The sequence below is a fragment of the Panthera pardus genome, unplaced genomic scaffold (assembly GCF_024362965.1).
Source record: "Panthera pardus isolate Hobbes unplaced genomic scaffold, ASM2436296v1 HiC_scaffold_12, whole genome shotgun sequence".
NCBI classification, from domain to species: domain Eukaryota; kingdom Metazoa; phylum Chordata; class Mammalia; order Carnivora; family Felidae; genus Panthera; species Panthera pardus.
The window spans coordinates 91989563-92006178 of NW_026526677.1; the positions used below are offsets into that span (position 1 = coordinate 91989563).

Below are 16616 nucleotides of genomic sequence, written 5' to 3' on the forward strand. Positions count from 1 at the left end.
TACTATCATCCAGCCCTGAAAACAGCCAGTATATACCAGTCTCAGAGTTGGAGAGTTGGGGGCCAGTGAATTTTCCCCACATATCCCTGGCCAGAGAGTGTTTCTGGTGTTCACACATACATATAAACAAGTCTAAAATTTGTGTCCCCAAAAAGCAACAAGCTTTTCCACAAAGCTTTTTTATCACGCTACCTAATTTTTTTCAATTTTTGCACTGAGCAGTGTGAATAAGTGTGTTAATTCAATATAAGCCCATCCCTGTTCACACACCGTCTCCTAGAATGTATGTTCTAGGAGTGATTGGTCAGCAAAAAGGTACATAAATTGTTTTTGGCAGAGAGAGGGTTATTAATACTATAACAAACTAAAGGATGAAGAAGGGTAATAATGTATTCTTTGTATGCAAGGATGATGCCAATGACAGAGTGCCATCTGCTGGCTGTCAATCAGGAATAAAGTAAAACCCCATGGCTTGATACCTGAAGAGACGTTCCAAAATTCCGAAGATGGCCTGCACAAACACAAGCTAAGAAGCACAGAAAGAATGTCTGAACTTCCAGTTTTAACTCATAGGGAAAATGTCATCCCATGAAGACCAACAGTATATTTAGAGGTTTCCCAGGAAGGCCTTCTTGAGACCAGCAAGATCAGCACTACTCACCATAACTTCAGTGTTCCTGAGCACATTCTGATACCCTGCTGGGTGCAGGACAATGCCACTAGGATTGGTGTAGACTCCATGGATGTGTAAGACGCTCAGCTTCCGCTTCTCCTGAGCCCACTCTAGAACCTATATAACACAAATATAGCTCAACCAGGTCGGCAGGGCTGAGCACCTGCTTAAAGGTCCCCATGAGTAAGAGACTGTTTTGATGGATCAGGCTGCTGACATAACTCTTTATATCACAGGGCAAGAACGCAAAACCCAATGTGGCCTCAGTTTCCATTTGGGGTGTGGCTGTTAGGACTGATAGAAGCACGTCTGGCGATTTCTCTTTGAAAGTAGCCATCAAAAATTAGGTATTACTTGTCATCAGTTGCAGAAATGATAGGGCTCTTACCACTGGTGATATACATGACAGCTATGGATGACTGTTTCAGTAATGATCCCTAAGATATCAAGCCTCCTTGTATCCAGGCCCTGTGTAGTCCCTTTTCGCACTTACTCCAGGCTTGGCCACTGGCCTGCTTCAGCCAACGTGGCGTTAGCAAACACAATGCATGCAGCAACTTCAAAAATGTTGGCGTGAGTCTCCTTTCTCTTTTGCTGCTTTTGGAACCCAAGCTACCATGTGAAGCAGCCTTGGCTAGCCCGCTAGAGATGTGTGGCCCAGCCACTGCCTGTACCACCAGACATGGAAACAAGGGCCACCTGACACCACCCAGCCTTAGTCTAGCCCCCGGATGACTGCAACCATGTGGGTAACCGGTAAAACCCGCAGGACTGCCAAACTGAGCCTCTAAGCCCAGCTCAGATCACTCTTTCACATTATCATGGGCAAATAAAATGTTTGAAGCTCCAGCGTTTAGGGTGGTTTCTTGTGCAGCTGATGAGCAACACAAGAATCACTTCGGTCTCGCCTGAGTTACCTAAAAGGTTACCAATGAAGAACAGTCACTTAGGGACAATGATAACAATAGCCACCTGGATGCCATGGTTCCATTTACTCAAGACCCTGAGAAAGCATAATTTTATTCTCTTAACATTCTAGAGAAATTAGGTATGGGTTAGGAAAAATAGTAAATAGGCGGAGAGATACTGAATCTGAATATCACTAGGCCCCATTCTGACTACCAGTCAATGGCTTTAACCACTAGACTTCAATATGGCCCTCGTGTGAACTAAAAATACAAAGCAAATCTTGAGGTTCCAAGATGAAAATGACAAAGAAAATAGCAAGTCTGATACTAGCCTTAACATTTGATTTCCTTTCAAAACCTGACTTCAAGGTCAGCAAAATCACAAGAAATCTCAAGAATGGTATTGTAGCTACTTCTCTGGCAGAGACAGTGTACTGGGACAATGAATGCCAGTGGGTGAAACACTTTTCTATCCAAACTCTAGTTATTTGGGCTCTAGGTTGGACATAGAGACAGGTTCCTTGGAAAACAAAGTGTAGAAGGAAAATTACAAAAATACAAAGCAGGGCACATGAAACCTGGTGGCATTTTACAACCTGGTTTTTTCTTTTTTTTCTTCTTCTTCTTCTTCTTTGATCATGTCTCTGACATCTTTTTATGGCGATAAAAATATTTTCCCTTTCATGGCTTCACCGTATTTCATCAATTAGGTAAATGTTGGTGATCTACAGAATCTCCTATTGGTGCTAGAGTTCAAATTACAAACTCAAGTGACCAGTCTAAGAAAAAAGCCTCATCTTATTAGTTGACCTAGATCAACATAATGTCATGGTAAATGGCTTGGGTACAGTATGAACTATATTAATAATAATAAAAAAAAAAGGCTCTCAAGGTTTCCACTGAACATTAACTTTAACCCAGCTATCACTTTGCTTGAAAGTTGCTCTCCAGACATCATAAAGTAGTTTTCATACATTTCCAATAATGTCATGAAGAATATATCCTAAGATATCTAAATCAGTATTACACTCACCTGATGTTTGCAAATGTTAAAGAGATCTTACAGTTCTAATGACTTTTTATAACCTTGCTTTGAAATTTGGTGAAACTGTCAAAACTCACAGAACTGAACACTTTTAAGGTCTGTGCATTTTACTTCATGTTGATTTTATCTCAAAAACCAAAAAAATAAAAATCCAACCAAAGACAAGAATCTTCCTTTCTACCTTGACATAAATACCAGTAAATGTATAATATACCAACTAGAAAATAGTTTTTCTGAAGACACAACCCATCATTAGCCCAAAGAAGAGACTAATCCTTTACTTTTTACCTTTTTCTCATCAGTAAGGTCAAGGGATTCGAGTTGTTTTCCCTGATCAGCTGCATACAGTTCCAGGAGATTATCAAAATTTGTAGTTAATACGAGGGCTCCATTTTCCATCAGGTGGAGAACTGACTGAAGGAGTTGTTTTCCAGAATCTTCCATCTTTGACTCCAAGTCATCAAATACTTCATATAAACAGTCTTTGAAAAATGTGGACCGAACATTACTAGTTCTCTGGGGAGGGATTTGAAAGAGAAAAATTAATTCTAGGTGTTTTGGTAGGTCATTTGTTTTAATAACAATTATACAGCAAATCTTTGAAGAGAACACTCTGTACTTAAAATAAGGATAAAATACTGTCTACCTCAAAGAGTTATAAGAAAAATAGGATGATACATGCCAAATGCTTAGCACAATGCCTAGCACATAATAAGTGATCGGTACTATTACATCATATGCAAAAAAAAGAAGTTCTCTAAATAAGCATTTTCATAGATTAAAAGACAGCTCTAAAATGTGGTTTAGTGTCTCTTTTTCTAATCCTGGATGCTTTTTACAGATGCTTATAGATTTAAGAAAAACTGCTTACTTTTCTCTCTGCCTGTTTTTTTCCCCTAGCATAATTTAGGAATTCATTTACAGATATGCTAGGAAAAATACTTAGGGTATAACAAAGGTTATCAAAATTATGCATTTTGCAACTATTAAAAATACCAAACACTAATGAGTTAAAAAAAACAGACATCCTACTTCTTTACATATGGTTTATCTGAATAAGTGCTTTCCCAGGTTCATTCTAAACGTATGTAAATGTCAAGAACTAATGAGGAACTATAATACAAACCTCAGGTAGGAAGGTGGCTTTATTTTTTGTAATTTTTATTATTTTTTCATTAAAAAAACTTTTTTTTAATGTTTATTATTTTTGAGAGAGAGAAAGAGAGAGAGAGAGGGAGAGAGAGAGAGAGAGAGACAAAAAACACGAGTGGGGGAGGGACAGAGAAAAAGGGAGACGGAATCCAAAGCAGGCTCCAGGCTCTGAGCTATCAGCACAGAGCCCGACGTTGGGCTAGAACCCACAAAATGTGAGATCATGACCTGAGCCGAAGTCAGACGCTTAACCGACTGAGCCACCTAGGCGCCCCAGGAAGGTGGCTTTATAACTTGAAAGACAAAGTGGCCCTGGGGCACAGGAATTTCAAATGGGAAGGTAACTATGTAATGTGCTACAACAAATGCCTGATCCCTATCTTGTTCCTGCAATACTATTTCAGTAGATAATATCAGAGCAAGAATTAGTTCATACAGGCGCCAATATTTCCCATTCAAACTCCAAGCAATTGCCATTAGCAGCTAGACAGGTAGATAATGAGCTCCTTCTGCTTTTCCTCAAAGTAGTCCCCCTACCTTCCTGGTTTCCTTTGTGTATCTTTCTAATAGCACAATGCTCAGAGAAAAATCCGTTTCCATGGAACCACATAAGCAGATTCATAAAATACACTTCCACGTGCCAAATTCTTTTCCTAATTTTTCCAGGTATTTTTAAAAACTATCCATTCTTTAAAAATTATACCTACCAAAAAATGGTAAATATTTAAACTGTAGAAAAACTGGAGCACAGGGGTGAAACAGTACTTCTGTATTTGATGGTGAGACATCTTGAAGTTTATCTTGTCTATCAATCACTATTCCATGCTGTATCTACTACTAGACAGGCTTCTCATTCATCAGCGTGCTCAAAGATCCTCTTCTAGGGCTAACTAGATGCTATAGACCATATTTATGTGGCTAAGAATGTGGGTCATGTTTTTCAACTTGTCCATTTTCATTACATAATGGCATTAATAATTACATCACATACTAGCAACCCACAGACAACCAATTGGGGACTCTAACACTTTATCAGAATGAACGATCTGATCAGAAACTGTGAAGAACCTATAATCACACTTACCAAAAATATGATGCCCCTGTAATATCTACCAAAATTACAACCCAATTACCCTACAGTCTTGCAGTTCTATTTCGGGGAATATATCCCACAGATATACTTCAAACAAATGAAATGACATATACAAGATTATCACTGCTCTGTTATCTGTAGTAGTAAAAAACTGGAAACAAGCGAAGTATCCACATGTAGGAGACGGATATGGCCAAGAACCCATATAAAGGAAGCCGGTATGGAAAGATCTCCAGGATATACTGTTAAGTAAAACAAACAAGGTGCAGAACAGTACCTTTAGAACGTACCTGGGGTGCCCGAGTGGCTTAGTTGGTTAAGCACCCGACTTCGGCTCAGGTCATGATCTCATGGTTCGTGAGTATGAGCCCCCACATGAGGCTCTGTGCTGACAACGCAGAGCCTGCTTAGGATTCTCTTTCTCTCTCTCTGGCCCCCCTGTGCGCGCGCTCTCTCTCTCTCAAAATAAATAAATAATCTTAAAACAAATCTATTAAAAAAATTAAAAAAGAATGTACCTGTTAACATGGGGGATGGAGGAGGTAGTGAGGTAAGAATATTTGCTTGTATTACAAAGAGGAAGGATGCTCAAAAAGCTAGTAAGAGTGGTGACCTATGGGGGAGGGGTGAATGTGGGAAGAGGAGATAGACAAAGACATGGTGGGAGTGAAATGTCACAACATAATGTAAACCTTTTTACATCATTTTGATTTCTGCAATGTGCATAATACCTACTCAAAAAAGCAAAATTAAGTTTCAAATGAAATAAAAACTATAGTGATTTTAAAAACTTCCTTATTGTGCTTTGTATCTTCATTTTGTACTCTGATTCATACAAAGTCATATGATAGTATATTCTAGAGCCAGTTAATCATTACGCACACAGATAAAAACACCTGAGTATACAATCAGGTAGGTAATCATGGGTATGGAATAGTTCCTTGCTTCTAAGGAAAGAAATACAAAAGGTCAAAGCCTGGGAATAAATGTTATAGGTCATTTATTTCAGCTATCTCTTAGTTCTATTCCTTTAAATTATCACATCTTGCATATCAACACTGAGAGGAACGAGAGAGACTTCTGCAGCTGTACTGATTTCCTCAGACTTTAAAACGAACACTTCTCTCCCTGAAAGCATGTGACCCTAGAACTAAGTTTCCCACCAGCAGTCTAAGCAAAGACAAAGGAATGAAAACAAACAAGGAGGTTCCATGGTCCAAAGGAAATGCCAAACTCCCACACAATTTTAAGGACATGTTCTCATTCATTTAAAACAGTGAATTGAATCCAGTGCTACTTCATTTCCTTTTACCCTGTAACTCACATCTTTCTGATACCAGATACAGTAAGAAACAAGATCCTGACTCTTTCCAACGAAGGTTATGACCATTTATAGTACATTTACTATGTGCCAAACACTTCATATACATTATCTCACTTGTTCTTCACATGAGTTAAGCAGTATTAGCCCAGTTTTTACAGGTGCAAAAATAGATTCTGAGAAGTTCAGTGATTTTCCCAGGGTCTTAGTTCATTTAAATGCCAAGTCTGATTCTGAAACCCAAGTTCTCTGCATTGAATGCACAATGTCACCGCCTTACAAAAAACTGGCCCAGTAGACAGGTCTATTAACCCTGCCATGTTACTACTGTTAGATTCTTTTTTTTAAAAAAAAAAAAGAAAGAAAGAAAAAAAAAAAGGACATTTTCAAAACATGTAACAGTAAAAAGAACATAATACCCCCTGTAGACCCATCATCCAGTTTCAACAATTACCACACATGGCCCATCTTATTTCATCTAAGCCCTCTACCACATCCTGCCACCTTCTCCCCTTCGTGGAATTTCTTCTGAAGCGATTCCCAAACATCATTTCATGCAGATACTTCAACAGTTCCCTAAAAGATAAGGACTCCCCTTTACATATAAAACAAAACTGCAATACCACCTATCACACCTAAAAAAAAAAGCAGTAATATGAATTCCTTAATATCAAATACCTAGTGTTCAAATTTCCAAGTTTGTGTGTGTGTCTTTTTAAAATTTGGCTTTAAGTTTATTTATTTATTTTGAGAGAGAAAGCATGCATGAGTGAGGGAGGGGCAGAGAGAGGGGAACAGAGGATTCTAAAGCAGACTCTGTGCTGACAGCAGAGAGCCCAATGCGGGGATTGAACTCAGGAACCGTGAGATCATGATCTGAGTCGAAGTCGGACACTTAACCGACTGAGCTTCCCAGGCGCCCCAGTGTATCTTTTTCTTAAAGCCTCTGGGTTGCCTGTTATTTTTTTCTTACATATCCTCTATTAAAGTGGTTTTCAAAATGTGGCCCATGGACCCCATGTATCTCTAATATCCTTTAATGAGTCTGAAAAGTAAAATTATTTTCATAATAATATTAAGGTGATTTTTGTCTTTTAAACTGTGCTGATATTTGCACTGATGGTACAAAAGCAATGGTGGGTAAAACTGTTGGTGCCTTAGTGTGAATCTAGACAGTGGAACCAAGCTGTGCCAGTGATCACTGTATTCTTCACTACCAAAGACCTACAGTAAGAAAAAAAACTCAGTTTCCCTTACGAATGCCCTTAACGAAACAGTAAAAATTACTAACTGTAGTAAACCTTGCTCCTTGAGCACATGTCTGCTTAAAAGTCTGTGTGAAGAAACAGGAGCTCTGCACAGAGCACAGGTGCTGCAGACTGAAGTATGATGGCTGTCTCCAGGCAAAACACTTGTGTGGTCGAGCTGTAAACTCAACTGGCCACCTGTTCTCATCAAACGTTATTTTTACTTGAATGAATGACAGACACACTACAGTTATTCAGATTTGGGTTTTCTCAGGCAATGTTGCAAAAATAAAGTGAGCCTGCCGTTTCGAGGAAAACAACGGAGCATTGCTGTCATGGCTGCCAATGACAAAAGTTGAGCTTTCAAGCAAAAACCAGAATTTTAGAAAACCTTATTCTGCCACCATGAGCTTGACTGCTTCCAGATACCTCTGTGAGGGATGGGTGGTGTCATTAATGGATGCAATTTTGTTGCCGCTGTAGTGAAATGTGTCAGTATCTAGAAGATATATATAACTCGGCGAACCAATATTTTCCAAATGACAAATGCACGATATTGCAAAAGGGTGAAAGATGGGGGAAAGGTTCATCCTAAATGCAAGATGGCGGGGCACCTGGGTGGCTCAGTCGGTTGAGTGTCTGACTTCGGCTCAGGTCATGATCTCGCGGTCACGGGTTTGAGCCCTGCATCTGGACTCTTTGCTGTCAGCGCAGAGCCCACTGTGGATCTTCTGTCGACCTCTTTCTCTGCCCTTCCCCTGCTCACATTCGTTCTCTCTCTCCCAAAAATAAACAATTAAAAAAAAATAAATAAATGCAAGATGGATCGCGGATTTTAATGCAACAAAATAGGAGAAGTTCAGATTCCATATTCCTATTAATATGGATTTGACTTCAGTTCCCTATTGCTATTAATCTTAAGGAAGGAAGCCACTACTTACCTAGTTTTTAGTGTAGTATCAACAATAAATATCTATAATTATCTAAAGAGACTATTAAAATACTTTCTTTTTCAACTACGTATCTGTGAGACCTGATTTTTTCCACATACACCAAAACAACACACACTATAGAACACAGATATGAGACTCCAACTGTTTTTGATTAAGCCAGACCTTAAAGAGATTTGTAGAAGTGTGAAACAATACTATTCTTTTCACTAATTTATTTTTGTTTTGGAAAATATATTTTTCACAAACATGTTAGTTATGTTAACATGTAATAGGTTTATTGTCACTTTTTTTTAAACTTTGTTATTTTGAAAGAGAGCTTGAGCAAAGGAGAGGTACACAGAGTGGGAGAGAGAGAATCCCAATTAGGCTCCTTACTGTCAGCACAGAGCCCGACGTGGGGCTCAATCCCAGGACTGTGACATTATAACTTGAGCCAAAATCAAGAGTTAGATGCTTAACCAACTGAGCCACCCAGGCGCCCTGGTTTATTGCTATTTTTAAGTGAATTAGTATTTTAAACATTTCTTGCTATTTTTAAACATTTCTCAATTTTTTTTTTTACCGTTTATTTTTGAGAGACAGAGAGAGAGCATGAGTGAGTGTGGGGCAGACAGAGAGGGAGACACAGAATCCCAAACAGGCTCTAGGCCTTGAGCTGTCAGCACAGAGCCCGATGCGGGACCCGAACCCACGAACGGTGAGATCATGACCCGAGCTGAAGTCAAATGCTTAATCGACTGAGCCACCCAGGTGCCCCTAAACATTTCTCAATTTTTAATACAGTGAATATTGACAGATATACTTCACAAGAACAAAAGTTGTTTGAGATTCTCAAAAATTTTTAGGCGTATAAAGGAAGTCTTGAGACCAAAAGGTTTGATAATTGCTCCTCTAATGCAACTGACACTAACCCACAACTACGCTTTCAGGCTAATAATAAATCTTCATCCAAAGATAATTAGTGGCCCCAGTCTGGTACATTTGGTAGGTATACACTTAATGACACTGACTTTAAATCTCATTACTTTCAATCATAACTCATCCAGCTAGCAAAATCATGTTTTCTGTTCTCAGGAGACCATGGTGATGGATTAGAGAAGGCTATGGCCAAGACAATAGAGGGCATGACAACACTACATCCTACAGAACTTCTTCATCCACAGACCAATCATCCTAGTCGGACACAGTACTCTTTTTCCTCATGAGTTCTCTTTCCTTCTTTTTTTTTCTCCCCCAGAAAGATAACATTTTTTAAATTAGCTGACACATTTCCAATAACATTTTCCCTTGTATTTTCTGGCTATATACTCTTTAATTGACTCTTTATATGACAGTATTTTGGATTATTTTTTAGACATTAAGAAATTATGTTTTCTTTCCTCCCTGTTCTCAAGTGTACTTTATCAGATATTGATATAGCCACTCTCACTTTCTATTGATCAGTGTTTGAATCACACCTGTTTTCTATCCTTTTACCTTTATTTCTACAGCTGTGCTGAGATGCAGTTTTCATGACATACAGTTCACTTATTTGAAGTGTAAATTCAATGATAATTTTTAGATTCACAAATACCGCAACTGTCGCCACAGTCAATGTTAGGACATTTCATCGTATCAAAAAGAAACCAGGTACCTTTAAATATCACCCAGCTGCCCTCCATCCATGCTCCAGCCCTCAACAAATACTACTATACTTTTTCTAACAGGTTTCCCTATTCTGGACATTCTGTATGAATGGAATCATCTAGTATGGGGTCTTTTGTAAATGGCTCCTACTTAGCATACATTATGCTAAGGTCATTCATGCTGCAGCATGTATCAGTACTGAATTTCCTTTTATTGGCAAGTAGTATTCCATTGTATGAATATGCCACATTTTGATTATTCATCTGACAGCTGACAGACCTCTGGATTACTTCCACCTTTTGGCTATTACGAATAATGCTATCAATGTTTGCTTGTACGTTTTTGTCTGAACATGTTTTCATTTCTCTTGGGTGTATCCAGAAGTGGAACTGTTGGGTCAGATGGTAGCTCTATATTTAACTGTTTGAGGAACTGCCAGACCGTGTTCCACATTGTTCGCACCATTTCACAAGCCCAGCAGTGCATGAGGATTTCAATTTCTCCACATCCTCGCCAACACTTAATTATCTGACCGTCTGACTCTGGCCGTCCTGGCCCAAGTGAAGTAGCACCTCAGGTGGTTCTGATTTGCACTCTGCTAATGACGTCTGATGTGGAGCCTCTTTTCGTGTGCTCATTGGCCGTTTCCCTTGGAACAACGTCTATTCAAGTCCTCTGCCATTTAAAAATTGAATTATTTGCCTTTTTATTGTTAAGTTATAATACTTTTTTATATATTCTGGATACTACACCTTTAGAAGATACAGGAGTTGCTAATATTTTCTCCCATTCTGGGGGGGCTCTCTTTTCACTTTCTTATAGATAGTGGTCGTTGAGCCTAACAGATTTTATGTTTGGTAAAGTGCAGTATTATCTATCTTTTGTTACTTGTGCTTTTTTGGTGTCATGTTTAAAACACTGCTGCCAGATTCAAAGTCATTAAGTTTTAAATCTGTTTTCTTCTAGAGTTTTATAGTTTTAGCTCCATATTTAGGTCTTTAATCCATTTTGAGTTCATTTCTGTATATGGTACCGGACAGAGGTCACATGAGCCCTTTAAAAGCCTATTATTTATTTACATTATTCTAAATTAGTAACAGTTTATCACAACTAAGGATAAGGAAATGAAAAGAGGACGTAAAACATACTAAGTTTCTGAAATGAGTCATGAACCATTTTTCTTCAAAATGTTTCTTCTTTTTCTTCAAAAATATGACTTAGTAAGATTTACAACATGCAAATTAAAAAATAAACAAAAATGTTAAAATGCACTATATGCTAACTAACTTGGACGTATATTAAAAAATAAATAAAATTAAAAGAAAAGATTTACAACATGCTTTGGCTACTCTATTATTTGCAAATATATAAATATATTAAATGAATCCTGATTTTGAAGGCATGTTGAAGACAATACAAGACAAGGAGGCCCTTATCATTCAGGATCCTGTGAGTCTTCTTTAGCATATGAAAGTCCCCTTGGTAACTTCCCCTAATCTTTACTTCCCCCAACTCCCAAGTAGTATATATATAATCAGTCACCCCTCACGATCCCAGTGCGTGAGGTCCTGTCCCCGTGCTTTAATAAAACCACCTTTTTGCACCAAAGATGTCTCAAGAATTCTTTCTTGGCCATTGGCTCCGAACTCTAACATTTCCACATCACTCAGAAACAACAACATCATCATCACCATCATCACCATCATCACCACTACCACCACCACCACCACCACCACCACCACCACCACCACACACACACACACACACACGCACGCACGCACGCACGCATGCACAAATGGGTCAAGATAACTACCCTGAATAGGGTCCATAAACAGACATTTTGTTTTGTAAAAACAAAAAAAAAACAAAACAAAAAAAAAAAAAAATGTTTTGTTTTGTTTTGTAAAAGAGCAAAATGTTATGCAAATCTATAAACTAGAAGTGAATATTCTTATTACATTTGGCATACGTGCCATGGTTTCAAAAAATATCAAATCCCAGGGTACACAGGAGGGTACTCACAGGAGAGAGTTTCTGGATAAGGTCATGGGCAACATGGACAAGGTTTTTGTCTTCATGGAGACATTTCTGAAATTTTCTGCTTTCCTCATCTTCTAGAAGATCAAAATCAATGGCAGCATCCAGTAAGGCCTGAATTAACCCCTTCCAGGACTTTAGGGCTGGAACCTGAGGGGCAACTGCAGCACTAATGCCTGTTCCGATCACCAGCACAAGCTCCCGGGGCTTCTTAGTTTTTAAGCTTGGAAGCAGCTTCCTGAAAAAGTCAACCAAATGAAGAGGATTGGAACATCCAACAGATAAGAGAAGGCACACGGAAGGACTGTTGAAAATCACGGTTTTCAGCTATCACTTTCATAATTGCAAAGAGGATAAAGTACCAGTTTCTGATACCTCTCCTAAGTATCTTTTTTTTTTAATGTTTGTTTATTTATTTTGAGAGAGAGCGAGCGGACGTGTGCACGCATGAGTGGGGGGGGAGGGGCAGAGAAAGAGGGAGTGAGAGAATCCCAAGCAGGCTCCATGCTGTCAGCACAGAGCTCGACGTGAGGCTTGATCTCAAGAACCGTGAGATCTTGACCCGAGTCAAAGTCAAGACACCTAACCAGCTGAGCCGGGTAGGTGCCCCATCCTCTCCTGAGTATCTTAAGCAAAAAGACCAGAATTTTGTGCCAAGACTTGCTGAAAAACCTATTTCAGGAATCTTAAAAGACACTCTTAAAATCAATTTTCTCCCTCATAGTTCTCTCAACCTAAAAAAACCCACTAACAGTAGGAAAAGATCTGATCACATTACAGCCCAGCTGAGTTTTACTAACTTATATTTTAAACCAACACTGAATTTCAAAAAAACACGGACTCCAGACAGAAAAGAAATCCATACAAATTAAATTCCCACTGCTGGCAAATATAAAAGAAGAGATGAAAGAAAGCCAAATTTAAGCTCAGATTTCATACACACTATTAAGATAAAATTGAGAATGAGACAGTCAAATATGGGAACAAATTCCACTTCGGTTTTGTTCTAGATTATCTTGAGGCAAAAAAAAAAAAAAAAAAAAAAAAAAAAAAGGAAGGAAGAAAAAAAAGTAGTTAAGAGAACTGTGAAACACAGGACCTTCACATTACCTAAATAAACAAAGAAAAAACTATTCAACAGATACGACAAGAAGAGAAAACATTCCTTTCTTATCATGAGAAGCACCACAGAGTTCTGTTTTGAAGAGATAGCAGGGGCACAAGTTTTTGTGTTTTGGCCCCCCCCCCCTACAATCTGGAAACTACATTAAAATGTGTTTGAAATATGTTTATTCACTTTAATTTTTGCTAATGGTAGGTGTTTTCCAAGAAATTGCCTTTCTCAATCTTTTGTCAAAATAATAAAATAGAAAAAGGATTCGCATTTTGGCATAACGTAAGAAACAGCCTTGGGAAACCTGTTTTGGGAAACCAAACTTTAGAACTGCCTTCCCTATCCCCAACTCCTGCATTCAGTCATTCAACAAATATGAAAAACTTACAAAGTACTAGACATAAGGGTAGGCACTAATGATGTTCCTATGAATAAAATCAAGTCCCCAATCTCAAAAGTTTAGTCTATGGGAAAAGACTTGATAACAGATATCAGAAACTGATGATGAAAAATAAGTTTCAGTTCAAGGGAATTAAGATATTGAAACATAAAACAATACATACAGAAAATTTCTAGAAGGGTTCACAAGAACTGTTAGTAGTGGTTAAACCTGGGGATTGGGGAGAACAATGATTTTTACTTCTCACTTGATTGTGCTGTATTACTTGAATTTTTTACCTCATCCATTATAGGTCTGAGGTGTAATTTTGCCTCACTTTTCGTTTCTGATTCTTCCTAAAACCACTAAGTAATTATAAAGTAATTTTTTTAGAAGGCGTAAGTTCATAAAAAACAGAATAGGAAAAGATGACAGCAGACAACACAGGCCCACAAAATTTTAGAAGTTGTAAGGTAAGAGCTGATTCCCTCGACAGAACCTTGGGAATGTCAAATAAGTCTGAAGGTAGAGGGGCAGGTGGGGCCAAGATAAGAGAAGTCACTGCAAGGCTGTCTTAGAAACAGTTAGAATTCTAAGACTGGAGGCTTGCTCTCCAGAGAGGTTGAGTATTTGAGAACACTGTGCACAGCTTGGGGAAGGAGATTAAGTAAAAGTCAGTATATGAAATGGCAAGACTCTCCTTTGCCCCCTTCTCCCAGAGGAAGACTCTCAGACACTGGCAGTGAACCTTATACCTGCACGCTATTCCCCATCCACTCATCTTCTTTTGGGGATAATGGCCAGCATGAGAGAAAAGACCCACAGGTTCTGACAGGCAGCGATTCCTCAGCTCCAGAACCATGCTTGACACCCCCAATGAAGCACGAGAGACCAAGTCCTTTACACACACACAGATTCTCCAACTGGCTCTTTAGCATCTTCTCTTAAATATGAGCAGACAAAGAAAGGTCATCTTACATTTGAACAAAGCTCCCAATGTGAGAGTTACATATAAACAAACTAGTACCTAGAAAGAAACCTGCAGGAAACAAGGGACAATACCAGAGAAAGAAGAAAAACTGAAAACAGTTATCTCCATAAAAATAAAAAAAAAAAAAAAAAAAAAAAAAAAAAAAGGCATCTATGAAACATGAACATTAGAACGCTGTATGGGGCACCTGGGTGGCTCGGTTCGTTAAATGTCGGACTTCTGCTCAGGTCATGATCTCACGGTTGTGGGTTCAAGGCCCGCATTGGGCTCTGTGCTGACAGCTCAGAGCCTGGAGCCTGCTTCAGATTCTGTGTCTCCCTCTCTCTCTTCCCCTCCCCCCCAGAACTAGCTCACATTCTGTCTCACTCTCTCAAAAATAAACATGAAACAAACAAACAAACAAAGAATGCCATAAAAGGGGTGGGCATGGGGCACCTGGGCAGCTTGTTCAGTTAAGCATCTGACTACTGATTTTGGCTCAGGTCATGATCTTGCAGTTCTTAAGTTCAAGCCCTGCATCTGGCTCTGCGCTGACAGTGCAGAGCCTGCTTGGGATTCTTTCTCTCTCCCTGCCCCTCCTCTGCTCTTTCTCTCTCAAAATAAATAAATAAACTTAAGAAAAAAAGGAGGGGGGTGAGCAAACAAAAAGATTTCTTGGAAATTAAAAATATAACAAATAAAAAATTTGTAAGGTTGGAAGAAAACAAAATTACTTGAGACAGCAGAATGATAAAAACAAAAGCAATAGAAAAATATAAAAAAACTAGAGTCCTACTCCAGAAGGTCCAATATCTGAATACCAAGAGTTCTACAAAGACACAATACAGAAAAAACTGTAAAGGAAATTATCAAATAAGAAAAAAAATTTTCAAAAATGAATTATCAGTAGACAGCTCTGAAGAGCTACCTGATGTCTAGACTCATATGAAGGTACATCACCATGAAATTTCAGGTTGCTGAGAATAAAATAACTATCCTTATAAGCTTCTAATGAGAAAAGAAGAGGCCACATGACACAAATGACTGGGAATCGGCACAGAGTCCCTATTTTGGCAGAAGACTTAGCTGCTAGCAGAGAATGAGCAGTAACTTCAGAACTCTAAGGAAAATGACTTCCTCCCTAAAATTCTACACTCAGCCAAATCATCAAATCAATGTACAAATATGATAAAGACATTTGCAAATGTCTCCAAAAACCCTTCTCATGTGAATCCTTACTAAGGAAGCTAATGAAAATAGTTTTCAGCAAAATGAAGGACTACACCAAAAAGGTGACATGGTATCTAGGAAAGAGAGGCTCCAATACAGGAGAGATGTAAGAGGAATCCTTGAGGTCATGGGGAAGGAAAATGGCAAATATCAGCCATTTTCAGCAGGCCTGGAGAACTATCCTCAGCAGAATATGGTCCAAAAGGAAAACCCCACGAAACAATTTAAACTAGTAAATTACTGATGAGTGTCAGCATATCTAAGAGATTTACTCTTCTGTCACAGAGTTTGAAGACAAATTGATAGGTACATAGAAAACAAAGCAAACCAAAAAAAAGAGAGAGAGAGAGAGAGAGAGAGAGAGAGAGAGAGAGAAAGAGAGACAATCTTTAATAACTTGGAGGGAAAAATGGACAAAAAAGTGTATTTCAAAACACGATTAGGCTCACCTATGAACTACTTATACAGTCATGTAATGTAACTATTAAAAACTGACTTAACCAAAAATTATGATATAAAACACACTGGGGAGGGGGGCAACATGTGAGGAGAGGCTCCAGAAGAGCAAGCCTAATCCTCATCTTTCTTAACTGGAAATAGATAAAACCAAAACACTAAAAAACAGCAGTACATACAAAGTATTTAAAAATATGAATGGAAGTATTAAAGAAATCAATTAAAAGGCTGCAGGTGATTATCTCTATAGAGGGACAAGGCATTATAAGCTTTCAGGTACTGACTTTTAAAATTATGTACATTTATGACCTGGATAAAAATAAAAATTGAATCCAAAATAAAAATAATTTAATTTTTATATGAAGACCAATATTAATTTCTGAAAACAACTGGGATGTGGGGCAAGTCTGTT

At 38.4% G+C, this 16616-nt stretch overlaps 1 protein-coding gene across 4 annotated transcripts in view; it reads right to left on the bottom strand.

The window, feature by feature from the left end:
• The window catches only part of FAM118B (family with sequence similarity 118 member B), a 48302-nt gene that overhangs the window by 8164 nt on the left and 23522 nt on the right, over nt 1-16616 (bottom strand). For all 4 annotated transcript variants that reach the window (XR_002072996.2, XR_002072994.2, XM_019421356.2 and 1 more), the window contains exons 3-5: nt 12041-12293; nt 2915-3142; nt 662-790 (exon numbers count right to left, since the gene is read on the bottom strand). Coding sequence is in view for 2 of the 4 variants with exons in the window: in XM_019421356.2 (XP_019276901.1) it covers nt 662-790; nt 2915-3142; nt 12041-12293 (610 nt within the window). In the remaining 2 variants the exon portion in view is untranslated. The remainder of the gene's footprint in view (nt 1-661; nt 791-2914; nt 3143-12040; nt 12294-16616) is intronic.